This window comes from Hylaeus volcanicus, unplaced genomic scaffold (genome assembly GCF_026283585.1).
Source record: "Hylaeus volcanicus isolate JK05 unplaced genomic scaffold, UHH_iyHylVolc1.0_haploid 12237, whole genome shotgun sequence".
Classification (NCBI taxonomy): Eukaryota; Metazoa; Arthropoda; class Insecta; order Hymenoptera; family Colletidae; genus Hylaeus; species Hylaeus volcanicus.
In genome coordinates, this window is record NW_026533172.1 from 228,087 (window position 1) to 241,671 (window position 13,585).

The following is a 13,585-nucleotide window of genomic DNA, read 5'->3' on the forward strand; positions in this document are numbered from 1 at the left end:
TTATGTTGCTATTTTGAAAGAGACTAATGTAACTGAACTTTTCAATACATCGTTGCTAGTGTTTTGTCTAAACGGAATTAAAATCACTCAAGTTGATAGTAAACGTTACTTTATGAATGCAAGGGTTTGAAATTACTCTTATAATCCCACACATTCCCCCCAATTCGTACCTCGTTGGCGAAAGTTAATTAAATAATTAATTTTCTGCTTTAAATAATTTTTAAAATAAAATGAAAAAATTTTTAATTATTTTTAATCCGGTGTCATTAGACATCTCTCGAAATATTTAAAAAATAAAATTGTCAAGTTAACAACGAAAAAATTCGATAGCATTGTAATTATAGAAACGGTATTTCGCGTTCATTTTATTTTCATGTTCTGATATTTCATGATTGTTTTCAATCAGATACTGCAGGTCGGATTGAGATTATCGTTTGCACTGAGAAAGATAAGAGAATTATATTTTGTGTAGCAATTTTTCTTTTTAGTAAAAATGAATCAGGATATACCACATATTCTTTGGTAATGAAACATTTTTTTTACAAGTTAAAATTTTGTATGAGTGTAAATCGTGTAGCACTGGGGGCGCAGGATACATAGGAAGCCACACGATAGTCCATTTTTCAGAAAACACGCAGTATCGACTTACAATATTAGATAATTTGAGTAATTGTTCGATTAAAGTGCTTGATCGAATTAATTTGTTATGTAAAAAAAAAATTACATTTTTAAATGTCGATCTTTGCAACGAAGAACAGATTATGAAGGTTTTCTCCAATGAGAAATACGACGCTGTGATTCATTATGCGGGTCAGCCTGAGTCGTTTTAAAAAAAATAAAAAACCGAACTAATCACAATAATTCTTCGTTAATGCATTAACGTGTTTCATAGGACTTAAGGCAGTAAATCAGTCGGTGGAACAACCACTGCAATATTATTCAAATAACCTTTGTGGAACCATAAATCTTCTTAAAGCTATGGAAAAATTTGGTTGTACAACATTAGTATTTTCTTCATCAGCAACAGTGTATAAATTATCACAAGTAAGGGTGGATAATTTGTAATGCAATACTTGTGTGAAAGAAACCTGCTAGTTTTGATTGTAATAAGAAAGAGTATTTTATTGTATTCTTTGCGCGCTTTAACCTTATATATGTTTTATGAGTCTAGAATCAATTAAAAGAAGAAGATTCTTTAGAACCTAGTAATCCTTATGGTAAATCGAAACTTTTTATAGAACAAATGCTAAAGGACATTTTTTTGGCCCGACCTAACTGGAAAATATCCATTTTAAGATACTTTAACCCTATCGGAGCACACCCATCTGGGATGATAGGAGATTCACCCGAACATACTTTAAATTTACTTCCTTATATTCAGAAAGTTGCTATAGGTCACAAACCTTACCTTGATGTATTTGGAACAAATTGGAACACACCAGATGGCACTGGTAAATAAACTAAATTATGTCATATTGCGAATTTTTTCCTAGGGTCTTATCGCCACTTTTTAGGCGTTCGTGATTATATACATGTCATTGATCTCGCTGAAGGACATTTAGCAGCCTTGCGCTATCTTGAAAAACAAGATAAGGGTTGTTGTATAGTTCATAATTTAGGTAGTGGCAACGGTGTCTCAGTGAAAGAAATGGTGCAATGGTTTGAAAGAGTATCCGATAGAAAAATACCAATGCGTTTTGTTGAAAGGTACATTTATTTAAAAAAAAACTATAAGTACTTTATTCAAATACATTTTTTGAAAAGACGTCCTGGTGATTTGCCTTCTGTTGTTGCGGATTCATCCAAAGCGTTTCATGATTTGAAGTGGAAGCCTACCCACACTGTTGAGTAAGTCCTCGTTTTTTTTTTTGTTTTGGTTTAAAATAAACTTCCTCTGTCATGTATTTTAATTTGTAGGGATGCTTGTAAATCTGCCTGGATATGGCAATCTAATAACCCAAATGGATACGAATAATTATTTTTAATAGAATCAAGGAAAACATTTCATTGGCAACAACCGTTTTAAAAATACATAGTGTTCACGATACTTTTTCTTTTTTTATTTGCATGCTAAGTTAGAATAACAAAAAAATTAAAAAATGTGCTTAATTCATCATGAAAACATGGATACGCTAGGGTGTCATGACACCAGCAATCGATATCCTGTCGGATAAATTCTTTTGTTAGTTTGAGTCGTTGAAATAGATCATGAAACAAGACAAGTGGTTTTTTGTGTCTACAAAGTGGGACATGCCCCGAAATGTCTTGTTCAAATAAAAAACAAGACTTATTTTGTAAGCCGAATTTGAATGGCAATGATTGTCGTTTAGTCTTTTATAAAGCAACCTATATTCGAACTAAAGTGTAATTTGTGAATATACATTAAGTTTAATGATTATAATATTTTTTATCCTTAGAAATGTTGTTTGGACTGAATAAGTTCTGTTCACCGTGCGTAGGGTCTAGAGCATATTCCGATAAGCTCGTATATGAAGTAAGAATACTGCTAAACAAATTGTTAGCCTCAATCATTTACTCATACACTTCAAGCCCCTGAAACAATGACGTTTATGGTAGTTTAAATAATAGATCAATAGCACAGTAGACATTCCATTATCAACAACAATGAAAACATGGAGGAGTGTTCTGTTTTGAGAAGGGGTACTCCAAATGCTCAACCTTTGGCTAAGAATTCAATAAATTCATTTTCTCATAACTGAACATGTATTCGACAGTGCAACAATTTAAAAAAAAAAATTGTTTTATATGAAACTTACATAAACTGTCATGAAATTGTTGTAAACAATATAAAGAAAAGTCTTATAATAAAGTCGACATGCTTTTACTATTTTAAAATTAGAAATATAAGAAAGAAACAGTACTATTAATTTACTCAATGACGAGCACAATAACACTGCATTTTCTTTTGCGTAACACAAGAAAAGTTTAAATCACCTGTATATTAAATATATAATTTATAAGTTATTTCTTCTTTGAAAAAACTAATGCATAAAATACATTGGTTTTTGTTAGTGTCACGATTTATATGTTTTTTCTACAATAATTATTAATAGAATTTAATTGAAAGCTTATAACTCAACAATTAAACTCCTACTGGTAGCTTATTACGTTTTTCTTTGAAAGATATATCTTACGTGGTACACGGAAAAATGTATTCGCTTCATCATAGTTTCCACATCTTTCTTTCTCTCAATACAAGTGCCTTTTTTTTTGTGTTAACTTGATATGATTCTATTGAAGGTAAACATAACGGCAACACGTGTACGTTTGTACAAAAAACAAGGAACATTAATCAACATACAAATAAGTTTAAAACGATTAACCTTTTATTAAAAAGAATCATAACATGCATTATGAATAAACACTACCACGAAATATTTACAACGCAAAAAAAGTTAAACTTTTGTAATGTTAAAAGTTATACGTTTCTGTTAGCTATATTTGATATCACTTTGATACATATGAAAAACTTTGAAATCATGATTATTTTTACATTTGTATTAAAACCAGTACGTATCGGTCTCTACTATAAGTTTACTTGATAAAAATTGTACTTATTTTTTAATATTTTAAATTAAAGATTAGATAACAATAATAGATTTATTTATTTATTTGTCGAAAAATTGTGGAAAATTTGTAACGAAATAAAATATATATTTAGAGTTTGTGCAAGGATGTTGTAAGCATTACAGTTTTTATTTTGAACTATTTATTCACTAATACAATCTACATGAAGTGTTGACTTATTTACAAAGCTTAATTATTTTTTCAATTAATATTCTTTACAATTTTTCCTACGAGTCAAGTGCGATCAACTAAGGTCTGGATAATTGGTTTACGTGATGTATGCAAAATATTTCGTAAGTACAACTTTACGGGAAACTATACGCACTCGTTTTAATTTTTTTCATAAAGTCATCATAACTTTGAAAATCTTCTGGAGTCAATGATATGGGAGGTGGGTTGGTAACAGAAATTGGTATTGCTCTTTGTTTCCTCTGGATAAACTTCTTTTCTTCTACTTTAAAAACGTTTTCACTTCATGTATAAACAGTTTTACATGTTTTTAAAAAATATGTTTTACATACCTTTCTTTAATGAGGCTTCGCTGTTTAATGCTTTTTCATTTATTTTTTGAAAAGAAGTATAATTAGTTAGTTGTCTTTGGTCGACAGCTAAAGAATAAAAAGAACAACAGTATGAAGAAATTTATGCCATTGGAGCTTTCTGGTTTGAAATATTTCAATAATTACTAACAATGTTTTGTTTTTACTATTAGTCATATTACTCTTCTTACAAGAATCACGTATATGAATACGGGCTAAGCCCCTTCGTAGACCTTGTCGTGATAAGGTGACGCCTCCCTGAGGCTTCCCTACACCCATGCTACCCAAAGGCGTAGTCATTTCTACACCTGTTGGACTTAGTTGAAGCGAGGGAAAAAGACTAGATAATCCTTTTTTTTTCTTTGGATTAGATTGAGGTGTCGTTGGTAACTCTTCACCCGAGCCGTCTGGTTTCGCAGCTCCATCTGAATCGTCTGGTTTCGCAGCTCCATCTGAATTGTCTGGTTTCCCGGCTTCATCTGAACCGTCTGGTTTCGCGGCTATATCCGAGCCGTCTGGTTTCGTGGCTCCATCTAAACCGTTTGGTTTTGAGACTCCATCTAAACTGCCTGGTTTTCCGGCTAAATCAGAACCGTCTGGTTTGGCAGCTCCATCCGAGCCGTCTGGTTTCGCAGCTCCATCTGAATCGTCTGGTTTCGCAGCTCCATCTGAATTGTCTGGTTTCCCGGCTTCATCTGAACCGTCTGGTTTCGCGGCTTCATCTGAACCGTCTGGTTTCGCGGCTCCATCTGAACCGTCTGGTTTCGCAGCTAAATCAGAACCGTCTGGTTTTGAGGCTCCATCTAAACTGCCTGGTTTTCCGGCTAAATCAGAACCGTCAAGTTTCGAGGCTAAATCAGAACCGTCTGGTTTTGCGGCTCCATCTGAACCGTCTGGTTTTGCGGCTCCATCTGAACCGTCTGGTTTTGCGGCTAAATCAGAACCGTCAAGTTTTGAGGCTAAATCAGAACCGTCTGGTTTTGCGGCTCCATCTGAACCGTCTGGTTTTGCGGCTAAATCAGAACCGTCAAGTTTCGAGGCTAAATCAGAACCGTCTGGTTTTGCGGCTCCATCTGAACCGTCTGGTTTTGCGGCTCCATCTGAACCGTCTGGTATTGCGGCTAAATCAGAACCGTCAAGTTTCGAGGCTAAATCAGAACCGTCTGGTTTTGCGGCTCCATCTGAGCCGTCTGGTTTTGCGGCTAAATCAGGACCGTCAAGTTTCGCGGCTCCATCTGAACCGTCTGGTTTCGCGGCTCCATCTGAACCGTCTGGTTTGGCACCTCCATCTGAATTGTTGGGTTTCGCACCTCCATCAGAAATGTCTGGTCTTGAAGCTCCACCAGACCCTTGTAATTGCGGAGCCCCATTGAATCTTTTTACTGCTGTTGAAGCATTAAGCAAGGAGCTTCTAGCACGTGGGTTTGATGATTGGGTGCCGCCACCTACTAAGGAAGTGGCTAATTTGGATGATGAAAATGTATTAGTGCTTGAGGGCGGTGAGGATGTATTTAATTCATTAGTTTTTTCTCCTTGTGGAGTACCTTTATAGTGTATCGTAAATAAGAAGCACGAGAGTATTTTTTCATTATCTTACTGCTTTGGTTAGGGGATTGAGAATTAGTGTTACCCTTTAACAACGTATGAGAATTAGAGTTGGAGTCAGAACTAGAATTTGGGTTAGAGTTAGAACTAGAAACGGGGTTAGTGTTAGAAGAAGAGTCAGAATTGGAGTCAGAGTTTTTACCTAAAAACATTTACAAAAAGGTGTAAAGTGGCTACTCATAATCTTACTGCTTGGATAAGAGGATTTAGGATTACCATTACCCGTTGATGGCGTCTGGGAGTTTGAGTTTGTTTTTTGACCTAAAACAATCATTAGACAGGTGTAACATCTCCTTATAATCTTACTGCTTGGGCTAGAGGGTTGAGCATTAGCGTTATCTGATGGCGTCATCTGAGAGTTTGAGTTTGAATCTAAAAACATTAATTTTCAAAAGAAAATAAATAACAGTGCTCATTGCGAAATCACAAAACAATAAAGTGTTCACATTCTTTATATCGAATGATTCAATTAATAAACCATAAAACGATGTATTCACAAAATAAACACTAAAACAAATATCTAAGCAGTGTTTTGAATATCTAAGCTTTTAAGAATGATTTATAATATGCTATTTGCTACTCTTCCAAATACGTTTTCATCGCTTAAGAACATTGTCAAACTTTATTTACTTGTGACTTTCTGCGGTGTAGGTTGTGACATTGGTGTTACTTCTCTAGAAACCCGGGGATAAGTCTCTTCTGTCGATGAGTTTGAAATATCAGGGCCTCTGTTTCTGCACGAAAGTCTAACGCATCTGTTATTACTCATGGTCTGATTCTTTGCACTTTCATTAGATGTCGCCATATCTATAGCTCGTAACAACGACATGAAAGCATATTCTGCAGAATTTTCAATCTTCTTTTCCAATAAAAAGGTAGCAGAACTCTCATTGTCTTGATTTAAATTATACAGGTTATCTACAATATCATCATTGTTTTTCAAAAGATAATAATCACTACCTCCAACAGATGACAACTTTGTAACATTCGATGAATATAACGGAGAGGTTGTTGACTCGATAGCTTGTACACCATTATAATGAATGGATGACACTAAAGATCGTAACGAAAAAAAAAACAGTACTAATAAACATGTTGTAATTAGCATGAGCAATTTTATGTTGTTTAAAATTAATTTTATAGAATATATCTAAATTTATAAAGTTATAAGAATTAACAGTTAAAAAAATTAAGAAGTAAATGACTTTCAGTAGAATGTTATTTTACAACTTGATTAATTCCCAGAATCATGACTATTTGAACGCGACGCGAATACGGAGTTTTTTATACAAAAATAACTGTTATGTTTTCCTGGTTTTTTTACATAATTTTCAAATTTCATATTCTCAACCACGTTTTTAATAAAAAAAAGTTAAGGAAATAAATGGATAAAATGCGACTGCAATAAATTATAATTTTCTACAAATTTGATAAATATCCTGGCTAATTTTATTTTGAAATGCAGAACATTACTATTAAAAAAAAAAACCCTCAAAAAATCTTTACTAGCATAAAAAAACAAAATTTTCTTTTTTTAATATTTTTTTGGGATATGTCTTTTTCACTCGATTTTTTATTCTTTGGTTTTTATGTCGCGTTTTCTGAGATCCCATCGTCTCAATTTGTTGATATATTTTTAACTATAAGTCTCCTCTTTGTCTGTCAAAGTGTTTTTTCATTATTCGATTTTCCTCTTAAAGTCGTTAGGTGAGCTTCTGTGTTTGAACCCTCACAAAATTTTGTACCAACAACCTTTGTTCGCTCCGTTTTCAATATCATGAAATGCATTTTTCATAAAGAATTCCTAACTTTAAGAAGTTTGAAAAGAATCAAGGTGGTGCATTATTAAAATGTCAAACTATTTCCACTTGCATCGTACTTTACGTGAATCTGAGAGATTGAACATTAAAGTTTACTTGAGATTAGAAAATAACTCAACTTTTTTACTTGAAATTAACGAAGATAAGTTGATAGATTTTATATTTGATTTGGACTGACACCAAATTTTTAAATGCAACACAATAATTAGAGGAAAACTAGGCTATTTATAAGGGAACATAATAAAAAACAGATTAGAGAGCTGTACGTTACCTAATGGTCAATTTTTGAAGATTTTATCATTTTTGTATGTAGAATTATTTTTTTCTACAAATCCATACATTTCAAAATCATTTTTTAAAAGTACCATGAATAATTCAATTGATAGTAAATTGTTACCTACATATGAAGAATTGCTTAAACAAGGATATACAGACAGGTTGAATACATTAAGCTTAAGATTTATCGAAGGTCCCAAAGATGATTTATCAAAACTCCCTTTTGATTTACGTTGCGGGACTATATTATTTAGCCAAGATCCTAGAGTTCAAGAGGTATATGATTCAGGCAATGAGTTTCGTCTTATAACCTTCAATTTGTCAACTGAACGTCTCGTATCGCTAAACGAAAGTAATATAGGATTCAATGAAATCTTCCTTTTAAAAAAATGAGATGATATATATTAAGATGATAATGATTATGATTATTATCTTTATTACAAAATGTGTAGATCTAACCAATTTAAAGCTACAAGTCCATGATGCAGAAAAAAATTGTATGCATCTAAATTCTACAGATAATGACCCTATCAACAAAATAGTCGGTTATAAGTAAGTTTAGTATTTTTCACTTTCTTAAAAAAACCGAAAAGAAAAAAAAAAAAATTTATAAAGATTTCTTTTACTTTTTATAGCGATGACACAATTTCGCGAGTTAATAACACGATGTCTGCAATTGTTAATCAAGTTTTCCAATTAAATCATCTGCTAACTCGAGAAAAAAAAAAATTGAATACGGGTGTTAAAAAGGTAATATTCTATGCTAACAAATTTCGGTTGTCAAATATCTTTTGAATTTTTCTTAACTTGTGTGAGTTAGTTGCAACACTGGGTTGCTAGTCAAGCGATTCAATCTGCGGAGCATGAAAGATATTTGAATCGCTGCAACGTTTTATCTAATTTTAATTCCAATTTTCACCTTGCATCTCTTTATATACGAAATCGAGAACCACGTTTGTTTCATAGTATTTTACGTTCGGGAGAAACAATTCAACTGAAAAAACCGTCTGTATGGCCGCCAAAAAATTTTTCTAAATTTTTTGGTGAACCGATTAAACGTTTTTACAAACCATGGAATTTTCATGAAGCTATTCAAATTGCAGTGAATGCTATTCCTTATATATGTGAATCTCCAAGTTTAACTAATTTAAGTCAAATGGAAAAGTGTACAAGTCATCTGGTAGCTTAAATCTTTTTTTTTTGTTTTTATCTTGATTTCGCTTAACTTTATTATTCACAACGCATTCACTTCTTTTAGGCGGCCCTACAAAATGAGCTGGAAAAATCTCATGACGAATGTCACGATCATTTAAAACATGTAAATAACAATAACATTAAAATTTCCTTTTCAATTTTTTTAATAAACCTTGGTATAGAAATATCATATTCTAGTAGAGAAAATAAGAAAATCAATAGTCATGCAAAGTTATATTTTAAATCAATGCCAACATATACGAAACGAGGTACACGCAAATTGGTAAAAGACTATACAATATAAAATGTTTGTGGTCTAGGAAATCTCCGTTTATAACACTTTTCCTTTCTTAACATCGGCTTACGAAGTCTGTTTATTAAATTTGTTAGGGCAAGGAGCTTTTGCTGAAGTATGGAAGGTACTAGACTTGTTCAAGATTGGACGAAAAGTAGTTTAATGTGTCTATTCTTTTTTCAAGTGTTTTGATACAAAAACATTTCAAGTGCAAGCAATTAAAATAATAAATATAGATATGAAATCAAGTGCTCAAGATAAAAATTTCATTTTATTATCAACTTATCAAGAAGCTACCTTACAAAAAAATTTAAAACATCCTCATGTGAGCAATAAAAATACTATCTATGCTCACAACCCTTTTAATATGATTTGTATTTTGGTGTAGGTCGTTGAAATGCAAAGATGTTTTGATGTGTCTCAAACAACGTTTGTTTTTATTTTAGATTTATGCAACGGAGGAACATTATATGATTACCTTCAAAAAAACGGTCCTTTAACGGAAAACCTAGCTAAACAATGGATGTATCAATTACTATTGTAAGTTGAAATTTGCGAAATTTTCAAAAAATTGATAGAACCACGGAAACAAGTTAGTTGTCGTTACAACTTATTTTGTTACATTTATATAAAACAAAAAAATTCTCTGGAATTCAAAGTCTTTATGGTGTTTGAATGGCGTGTTAGGGGTTTACATTATATTCATAAAAATGCTTACGTTGTTCATTTTGATATAAAACCTTCTAATATTTTGCTTCACAATAATCAAATTAAAATTTCCGACTTTGGTCTTCATCACGTAAACGGTGTTGTAATTTTTTTTTTTATTTTTTTTTATTTGTTTCTTTGTTCTTCAACAAGAGTATGAATGACGGTGGACTCGCTAAATTAAATATGGAAAAAAGTGTCAATTTTATAGGGACACTGTGGTATATGCCTCCTGAGCATCTTTATGCTGTATTTACAAAAAGCGAAAGTCGTTTTGATGGTCGTGTAAGTTTTCTTAATGACCTATTTTTCTCTTAATATGCATGAGTTTTTAAAAAATTCTACTTATCTATATAAAATTATTGCCTTTTAGTTTGATGTGTGGTCCGCTGGTATTGTTTTTTTCGAAATGCTTTATCAACGAAGACCTTTTTCCAATATACTCCGTTCTTTCAATGACGGGTTTGTTGAACGTGCAATGTCTCTATATATTGATATGGTACACGGAGGACTCTATTTTAATGACTATACAAACAGTGTATCAAATCAGTGCAAAGTAATTTCTAGAGTGGACTAACAATTTTTTCTACATCTCCTTTTCATTAGATGTTTCTCAACGACATATTTCAGCCAATGAATTCCCGACTAACCGCCTACGAAGCACTTCACCACTCATACTTTGCTGATATGCCACCTATACAAAGAGTAAAAAGCTACGAATTTCTTTCGAGTTAGTTTTTTTTCCCAAAAAAAAATTGCCTAATAATTCTACCATTTCTAAAATAAAGAATTTTCTTTTTTTTTTTTTAATTTATGAAACCAAAGATTTAAAAGAAAAATATATAAAATGTTTATACGTCTCCAAAATAAATAAAGCCAAATGCATTTTGACCACATTTAGATGCAATAAATATTATTTAAGCATGATTCATATTTTCTTGATTTGCGTTGTTAAGAACGGAAGCCGCTGTACTACGAACACGTCTAAGTTTGCGATCCGTTCGAGCACGAGAACGAACAATACGTGAATGAAGAGCGCAAGAAATGCAGTAATGCTGTTTAATATATAATTTTGGTAGATTATAACCTTGATAAAAAAAATATTTAAACGTTAAGAAATAAATCACAAAAATGGTATCGTATCAATGACTTACTCTTATAAACTGACGCCTCGCTAATATCCTTACGAGACGATCCATCGACAATATTACGTACATTGAAGCGTTTTACTGCCTTATCTTTAGGGCAACATCCACCGCAATTTGTACAGCGAACATTAACAACACGTCCACGACCATGTTTAGATCGTCCTGCATTTCTTCGCTTCTTAGGCATTCTCGTTTTTTTTATGTAATACGCTTTATAAAAAAAAAAAACCCAATTAAATGAGAGAAAAAAAACATGTAAATCAAGGATGGCCCGAATGGGTCAGAGCATTGCGTCTGCATGTCTTTCCTCGAAGTGTGTTATACCAAAAAGTAAAGAACCTTAAAAAATTCTTATGTGACAACAGATAATTTTAATTTATGACACAAGTATGAACAATGTTATTGAATTTCACCAGAACAAACAATAATAAAAAGTAGTTTGTGTGATATTGAATACTAAAGAAAAAAAGAAATTGTACTATTTCTATTCAAGTGCTAAATAAAAAACAAGAAGAGGACAACAACAGACTCACTAATGACAAGTGTTGTAGTAAAACCATGTTTTCGTCAATTCGAAAAAGGGATTCACCGTTTTAGTATGGAGTTTTTAGCTGTCCATCCAACCGTCACATTATCTATTGTAGATCATTATAACCGCATTGCAAAAGGTGGTTTTTTTCTAGTACCTAAACCATTTTTTTTCATGAATCAAACTTGAAACAACGAACCTTTTTTTTCAGATAATAAGAAACGAGTTGTGGGCGTTATACTTGGTAAGTACATCTTTTTTAAATTTAGCAAATTAGCTTTTAACCTTAAAAAAACTGTGTCAATTATAAGGACAATCAAAAGCTGAGCAATAGGCATTATTTTAGATACAATTCTGATTCGATTGTACAATAATACGAAATTGGAAAATTCTATCTTTTTCTATCTATAGGAGAATCCATCGATGGTAAAACACATGCCACAAGTTCTTTTGCAGTTCCTTTTGAAGAAGATTTACGTGACACGACTTTATGGTATTTGGATCATAATTTTTTGGAATCAATGGCATCCATGTTCTCAAAAGTACTACAATTCATTTATAGACAAGTGTATTGTATTAAAAAATTCACGTCAAAAACTTGTTTTTTTAATACTGCTTTCTAGATTAATAAAAAAGAAAAAATTATTGGTTGGTACTCAACTGGTAGCCAAATAAAAGCATCCGATCTTGAAATTAATGAATTATTTCGTCGTTACACACCTCATCCTTTCTACCTTCTAGTGAACGTTCGACCTGCTACTGATAAAGATGACTTACCTTTTCAAGTGTACATGGCAGACGATAGACCCTCCAATGATCAAATGTTCCGCAAAACATTTGTTCATATTAACTCAAGTGTAGGTAAGTCATCTTTTTTATAAGATTTCCATCCTTACTTATAACAATTCCTTTTTTAAATCGTATCAATAGCACAATTTCAAGCGGAAGAAGTTGCAGTGGAACATTTATTACGGGACTTGGAACATTTATCATTTTCAAAATTTACTGTTAAAATAATCAATACACTGTTGAATTACTAATCGGCAACTTTCTTTTTTTTTATTCAGATATCAGATCGCCTTTCTGCTTTAAAATGTTTAAAGCAAAAACTAGACGATATCGCATTGTATTTACAAGAAGTGTTAAATGGTAGTTTCGCTATGCTCTACATGACTCATTCAATTAATTTTAGGTACATTTCCGATGCATACCCGAGTCTTTAATAACATACAAAATATTTTTAACTTTATGTCGGATAATAACAATCTAGAATTAATTGAAGCGTTCGATACAGAACTAACCAATTCCATGTTTTCCATTTATGCGGGTACCTTTTTTTTCCTTCAAATCGTTAACAAATCAATACTTCTTTTATTAGGTTGTGTTGTGAGAACGATTCTATCTCTTCATGACTTGCTTAAAAATATATTGGAATCTCAAGAAAATTACAGAAATTCCCAAAATAAAGTTGAGTCTAAAAAAGAGTTACCATTGAACAATGAAAAAAAAAACTAATAATACATTGTTTTTAAAATAATCTTAAAAAAATGCTGATTTGGAGTTAAAAATAAGAATCGTTTGATCTTTTGATAGAATGAGATCAACCTGTTTTTTTTTTTTTAAAGAAAAAGGGGACCCGCTTTTTTTTTTTAATGATAACAAGACCAGTTTGATTTTTTAATAAAATCGAGATACCCCTAAATTTTTTTCAAGGCAAACAAATCTGTTTGGTTTTTTAATAAAATCAAGATACCCTTAATTTTTTAATGTAAACAAAATCAGCTTAATTTTTGAATAAAAACGAAACTTTAATTTGTAATAAAAATGAGATTAGATTAATGTTAAATGAATTACATTTAGTTGATTTCTTAACTAAAAGAATA

The 13,585-nt window shown here is 31.9% G+C and overlaps 5 protein-coding genes across 14 annotated transcripts; 3 read left to right on the forward strand and 2 right to left on the reverse strand.

Moving 5' to 3' along the window:
* Positions 1-390: 390 nt before the first annotated feature.
* Positions 391-2,122, forward strand: LOC128884046 (uncharacterized). Its single transcript, XM_054137050.1, has 7 exons — positions 391-522; positions 578-810; positions 893-1,044; positions 1,172-1,451; positions 1,515-1,707; positions 1,765-1,848; positions 1,918-2,122. Exons 1-7 carry the CDS (start codon positions 494-496, stop codon positions 1,973-1,975), a joined length of 1,029 nt encoding a protein of 342 aa, XP_053993025.1. The 5' UTR covers positions 391-493; the 3' UTR covers positions 1,976-2,122.
* Positions 2,123-3,654: 1,532 nt separating this feature from the next.
* On the reverse strand, positions 3,655-6,958 carry LOC128884242 (protein starmaker-like). Of its 8 annotated transcripts, none has more exons than XM_054137492.1 (8): positions 6,693-6,958; positions 6,363-6,650; positions 6,039-6,104; positions 5,922-5,993; positions 5,725-5,874; positions 4,319-5,671; positions 4,110-4,196; positions 3,655-4,042 (listed from the first exon to the last, which is right to left on the reverse strand). In XM_054137492.1, the coding sequence occupies exons 1-8, from the start codon at positions 6,838-6,840 to the stop codon at positions 3,894-3,896; spliced, it is 2,313 nt and encodes a 770-aa protein (XP_053993467.1). In that variant the 5' UTR covers positions 6,841-6,958; the 3' UTR covers positions 3,655-3,893. The 8 variants fall into 8 exon arrangements, with proteins under 8 accessions (XP_053993467.1, XP_053993464.1, XP_053993463.1 ...); XM_054137489.1 differs by having other exon boundaries at positions 3,655-3,843; positions 3,914-4,039; positions 6,363-6,958; XM_054137488.1 differs by having other exon boundaries at positions 3,655-3,843; positions 3,914-4,042; positions 6,363-6,957.
* Positions 6,959-7,791: 833 nt separating this feature from the next.
* LOC128884244 (serine/threonine-protein kinase tousled-like 1-B) lies at positions 7,792-10,928 on the forward strand. Of its 2 annotated transcripts, XM_054137494.1 has the most exons (13): positions 7,802-8,180; positions 8,281-8,380; positions 8,464-8,578; positions 8,649-9,008; positions 9,087-9,146; positions 9,205-9,291; positions 9,343-9,441; positions 9,502-9,642; positions 9,706-9,857; positions 10,005-10,116; positions 10,179-10,310; positions 10,399-10,581; positions 10,632-10,928. In XM_054137494.1, the coding sequence occupies exons 1-13, from the start codon at positions 7,919-7,921 to the stop codon at positions 10,758-10,760; spliced, it is 1,932 nt and encodes a 643-aa protein (XP_053993469.1). In that variant the 5' UTR covers positions 7,802-7,918; the 3' UTR covers positions 10,761-10,928. The 2 variants fall into 2 exon arrangements, with proteins under 2 accessions (XP_053993471.1, XP_053993469.1); XM_054137496.1 differs by lacking the exons at positions 10,399-10,581; positions 10,632-10,928 and having other exon boundaries at positions 7,792-8,180; positions 10,005-10,123.
* On the reverse strand, positions 10,719-11,409 carry LOC128884245 (40S ribosomal protein S26-like). Its single transcript, XM_054137497.1, has 2 exons — positions 11,180-11,409; positions 10,719-11,112 (listed from the first exon to the last, which is right to left on the reverse strand). The coding sequence occupies exons 1-2, from the start codon at positions 11,358-11,360 to the stop codon at positions 10,943-10,945; spliced, it is 351 nt and encodes a 116-aa protein (XP_053993472.1). The 5' UTR covers positions 11,361-11,409; the 3' UTR covers positions 10,719-10,942.
* Positions 11,410-11,570: 161 nt separating this feature from the next.
* Positions 11,571-13,393, forward strand: LOC128883883 (uncharacterized). Of its 2 annotated transcripts, XM_054136736.1 has the most exons (9): positions 11,571-11,769; positions 11,818-11,841; positions 11,914-11,946; positions 12,114-12,244; positions 12,326-12,563; positions 12,633-12,709; positions 12,770-12,851; positions 12,895-13,029; positions 13,081-13,393. In XM_054136736.1, exons 1-9 carry the CDS (start codon positions 11,709-11,711, stop codon positions 13,215-13,217), a joined length of 918 nt encoding a protein of 305 aa, XP_053992711.1. In that variant the 5' UTR covers positions 11,571-11,708; the 3' UTR covers positions 13,218-13,393. The 2 variants fall into 2 exon arrangements, with proteins under 2 accessions (XP_053992711.1, XP_053992710.1); XM_054136735.1 differs by having other exon boundaries at positions 11,571-11,841; positions 13,081-13,392.
* The last annotated feature ends 192 nt before the right edge of the window (positions 13,394-13,585 follow it).

Coding starts and splice junctions, on each gene's coding strand:
- LOC128884245 (XM_054137497.1), bottom strand. CDS start 11,360: ATGCCTAAGAAGCGAAGAAATGCAGGACGATCTAAACATGGTCGTGGA. Junction 11,113..11,179: donor CGAGGCGTCAGTTTATAAGA/GTAAGTCATTGA, acceptor TTTTTTATCAAG/GTTATAATCTACCAAAATTA.
- LOC128884244 (XM_054137494.1), top strand. CDS start 7,919: ATGAATAATTCAATTGATAGTAAATTGTTACCTACATATGAAGAATTG. Junction 8,181..8,280: donor TCTCGTATCGCTAAACGAAA/GTAATATAGGAT, acceptor CAAAATGTGTAG/ATCTAACCAATTTAAAGCTA. Junction 9,292..9,342: donor GCCAACATATACGAAACGAG/GTACACGCAAAT, acceptor TTTGTGGTCTAG/GAAATCTCCGTTTATAACAC.
- LOC128883883 (XM_054136735.1), top strand. CDS start 11,709: ATGACAAGTGTTGTAGTAAAACCATGTTTTCGTCAATTCGAAAAAGGG. Junction 12,852..12,894: donor TTTACAAGAAGTGTTAAATG/GTAGTTTCGCTA, acceptor AATTAATTTTAG/GTACATTTCCGATGCATACC. Junction 13,030..13,080: donor CATGTTTTCCATTTATGCGG/GTACCTTTTTTT, acceptor TTCTTTTATTAG/GTTGTGTTGTGAGAACGATT.
- LOC128884242 (XM_054137486.1), bottom strand. CDS start 6,840: ATGCTAATTACAACATGTTTATTAGTACTGTTTTTTTTTTCGTTACGA. Junction 5,875..5,921: donor TAAATCCTCTTATCCAAGCA/GTAAGATTATGA, acceptor AAATGTTTTTAG/GTAAAAACTCTGACTCCAAT. Junction 4,043..4,109: donor CGAAGCCTCATTAAAGAAAG/GTATGTAAAACA, acceptor ACGTTTTTAAAG/TAGAAGAAAAGAAGTTTATC.
- LOC128884046 (XM_054137050.1), top strand. CDS start 494: ATGAATCAGGATATACCACATATTCTTTG. Junction 811..892: donor CGCTGTGATTCATTATGCGG/GTCAGCCTGAGT, acceptor CGTGTTTCATAG/GACTTAAGGCAGTAAATCAG. Junction 1,452..1,514: donor GAACACACCAGATGGCACTG/GTAAATAAACTA, acceptor GCCACTTTTTAG/GCGTTCGTGATTATATACAT.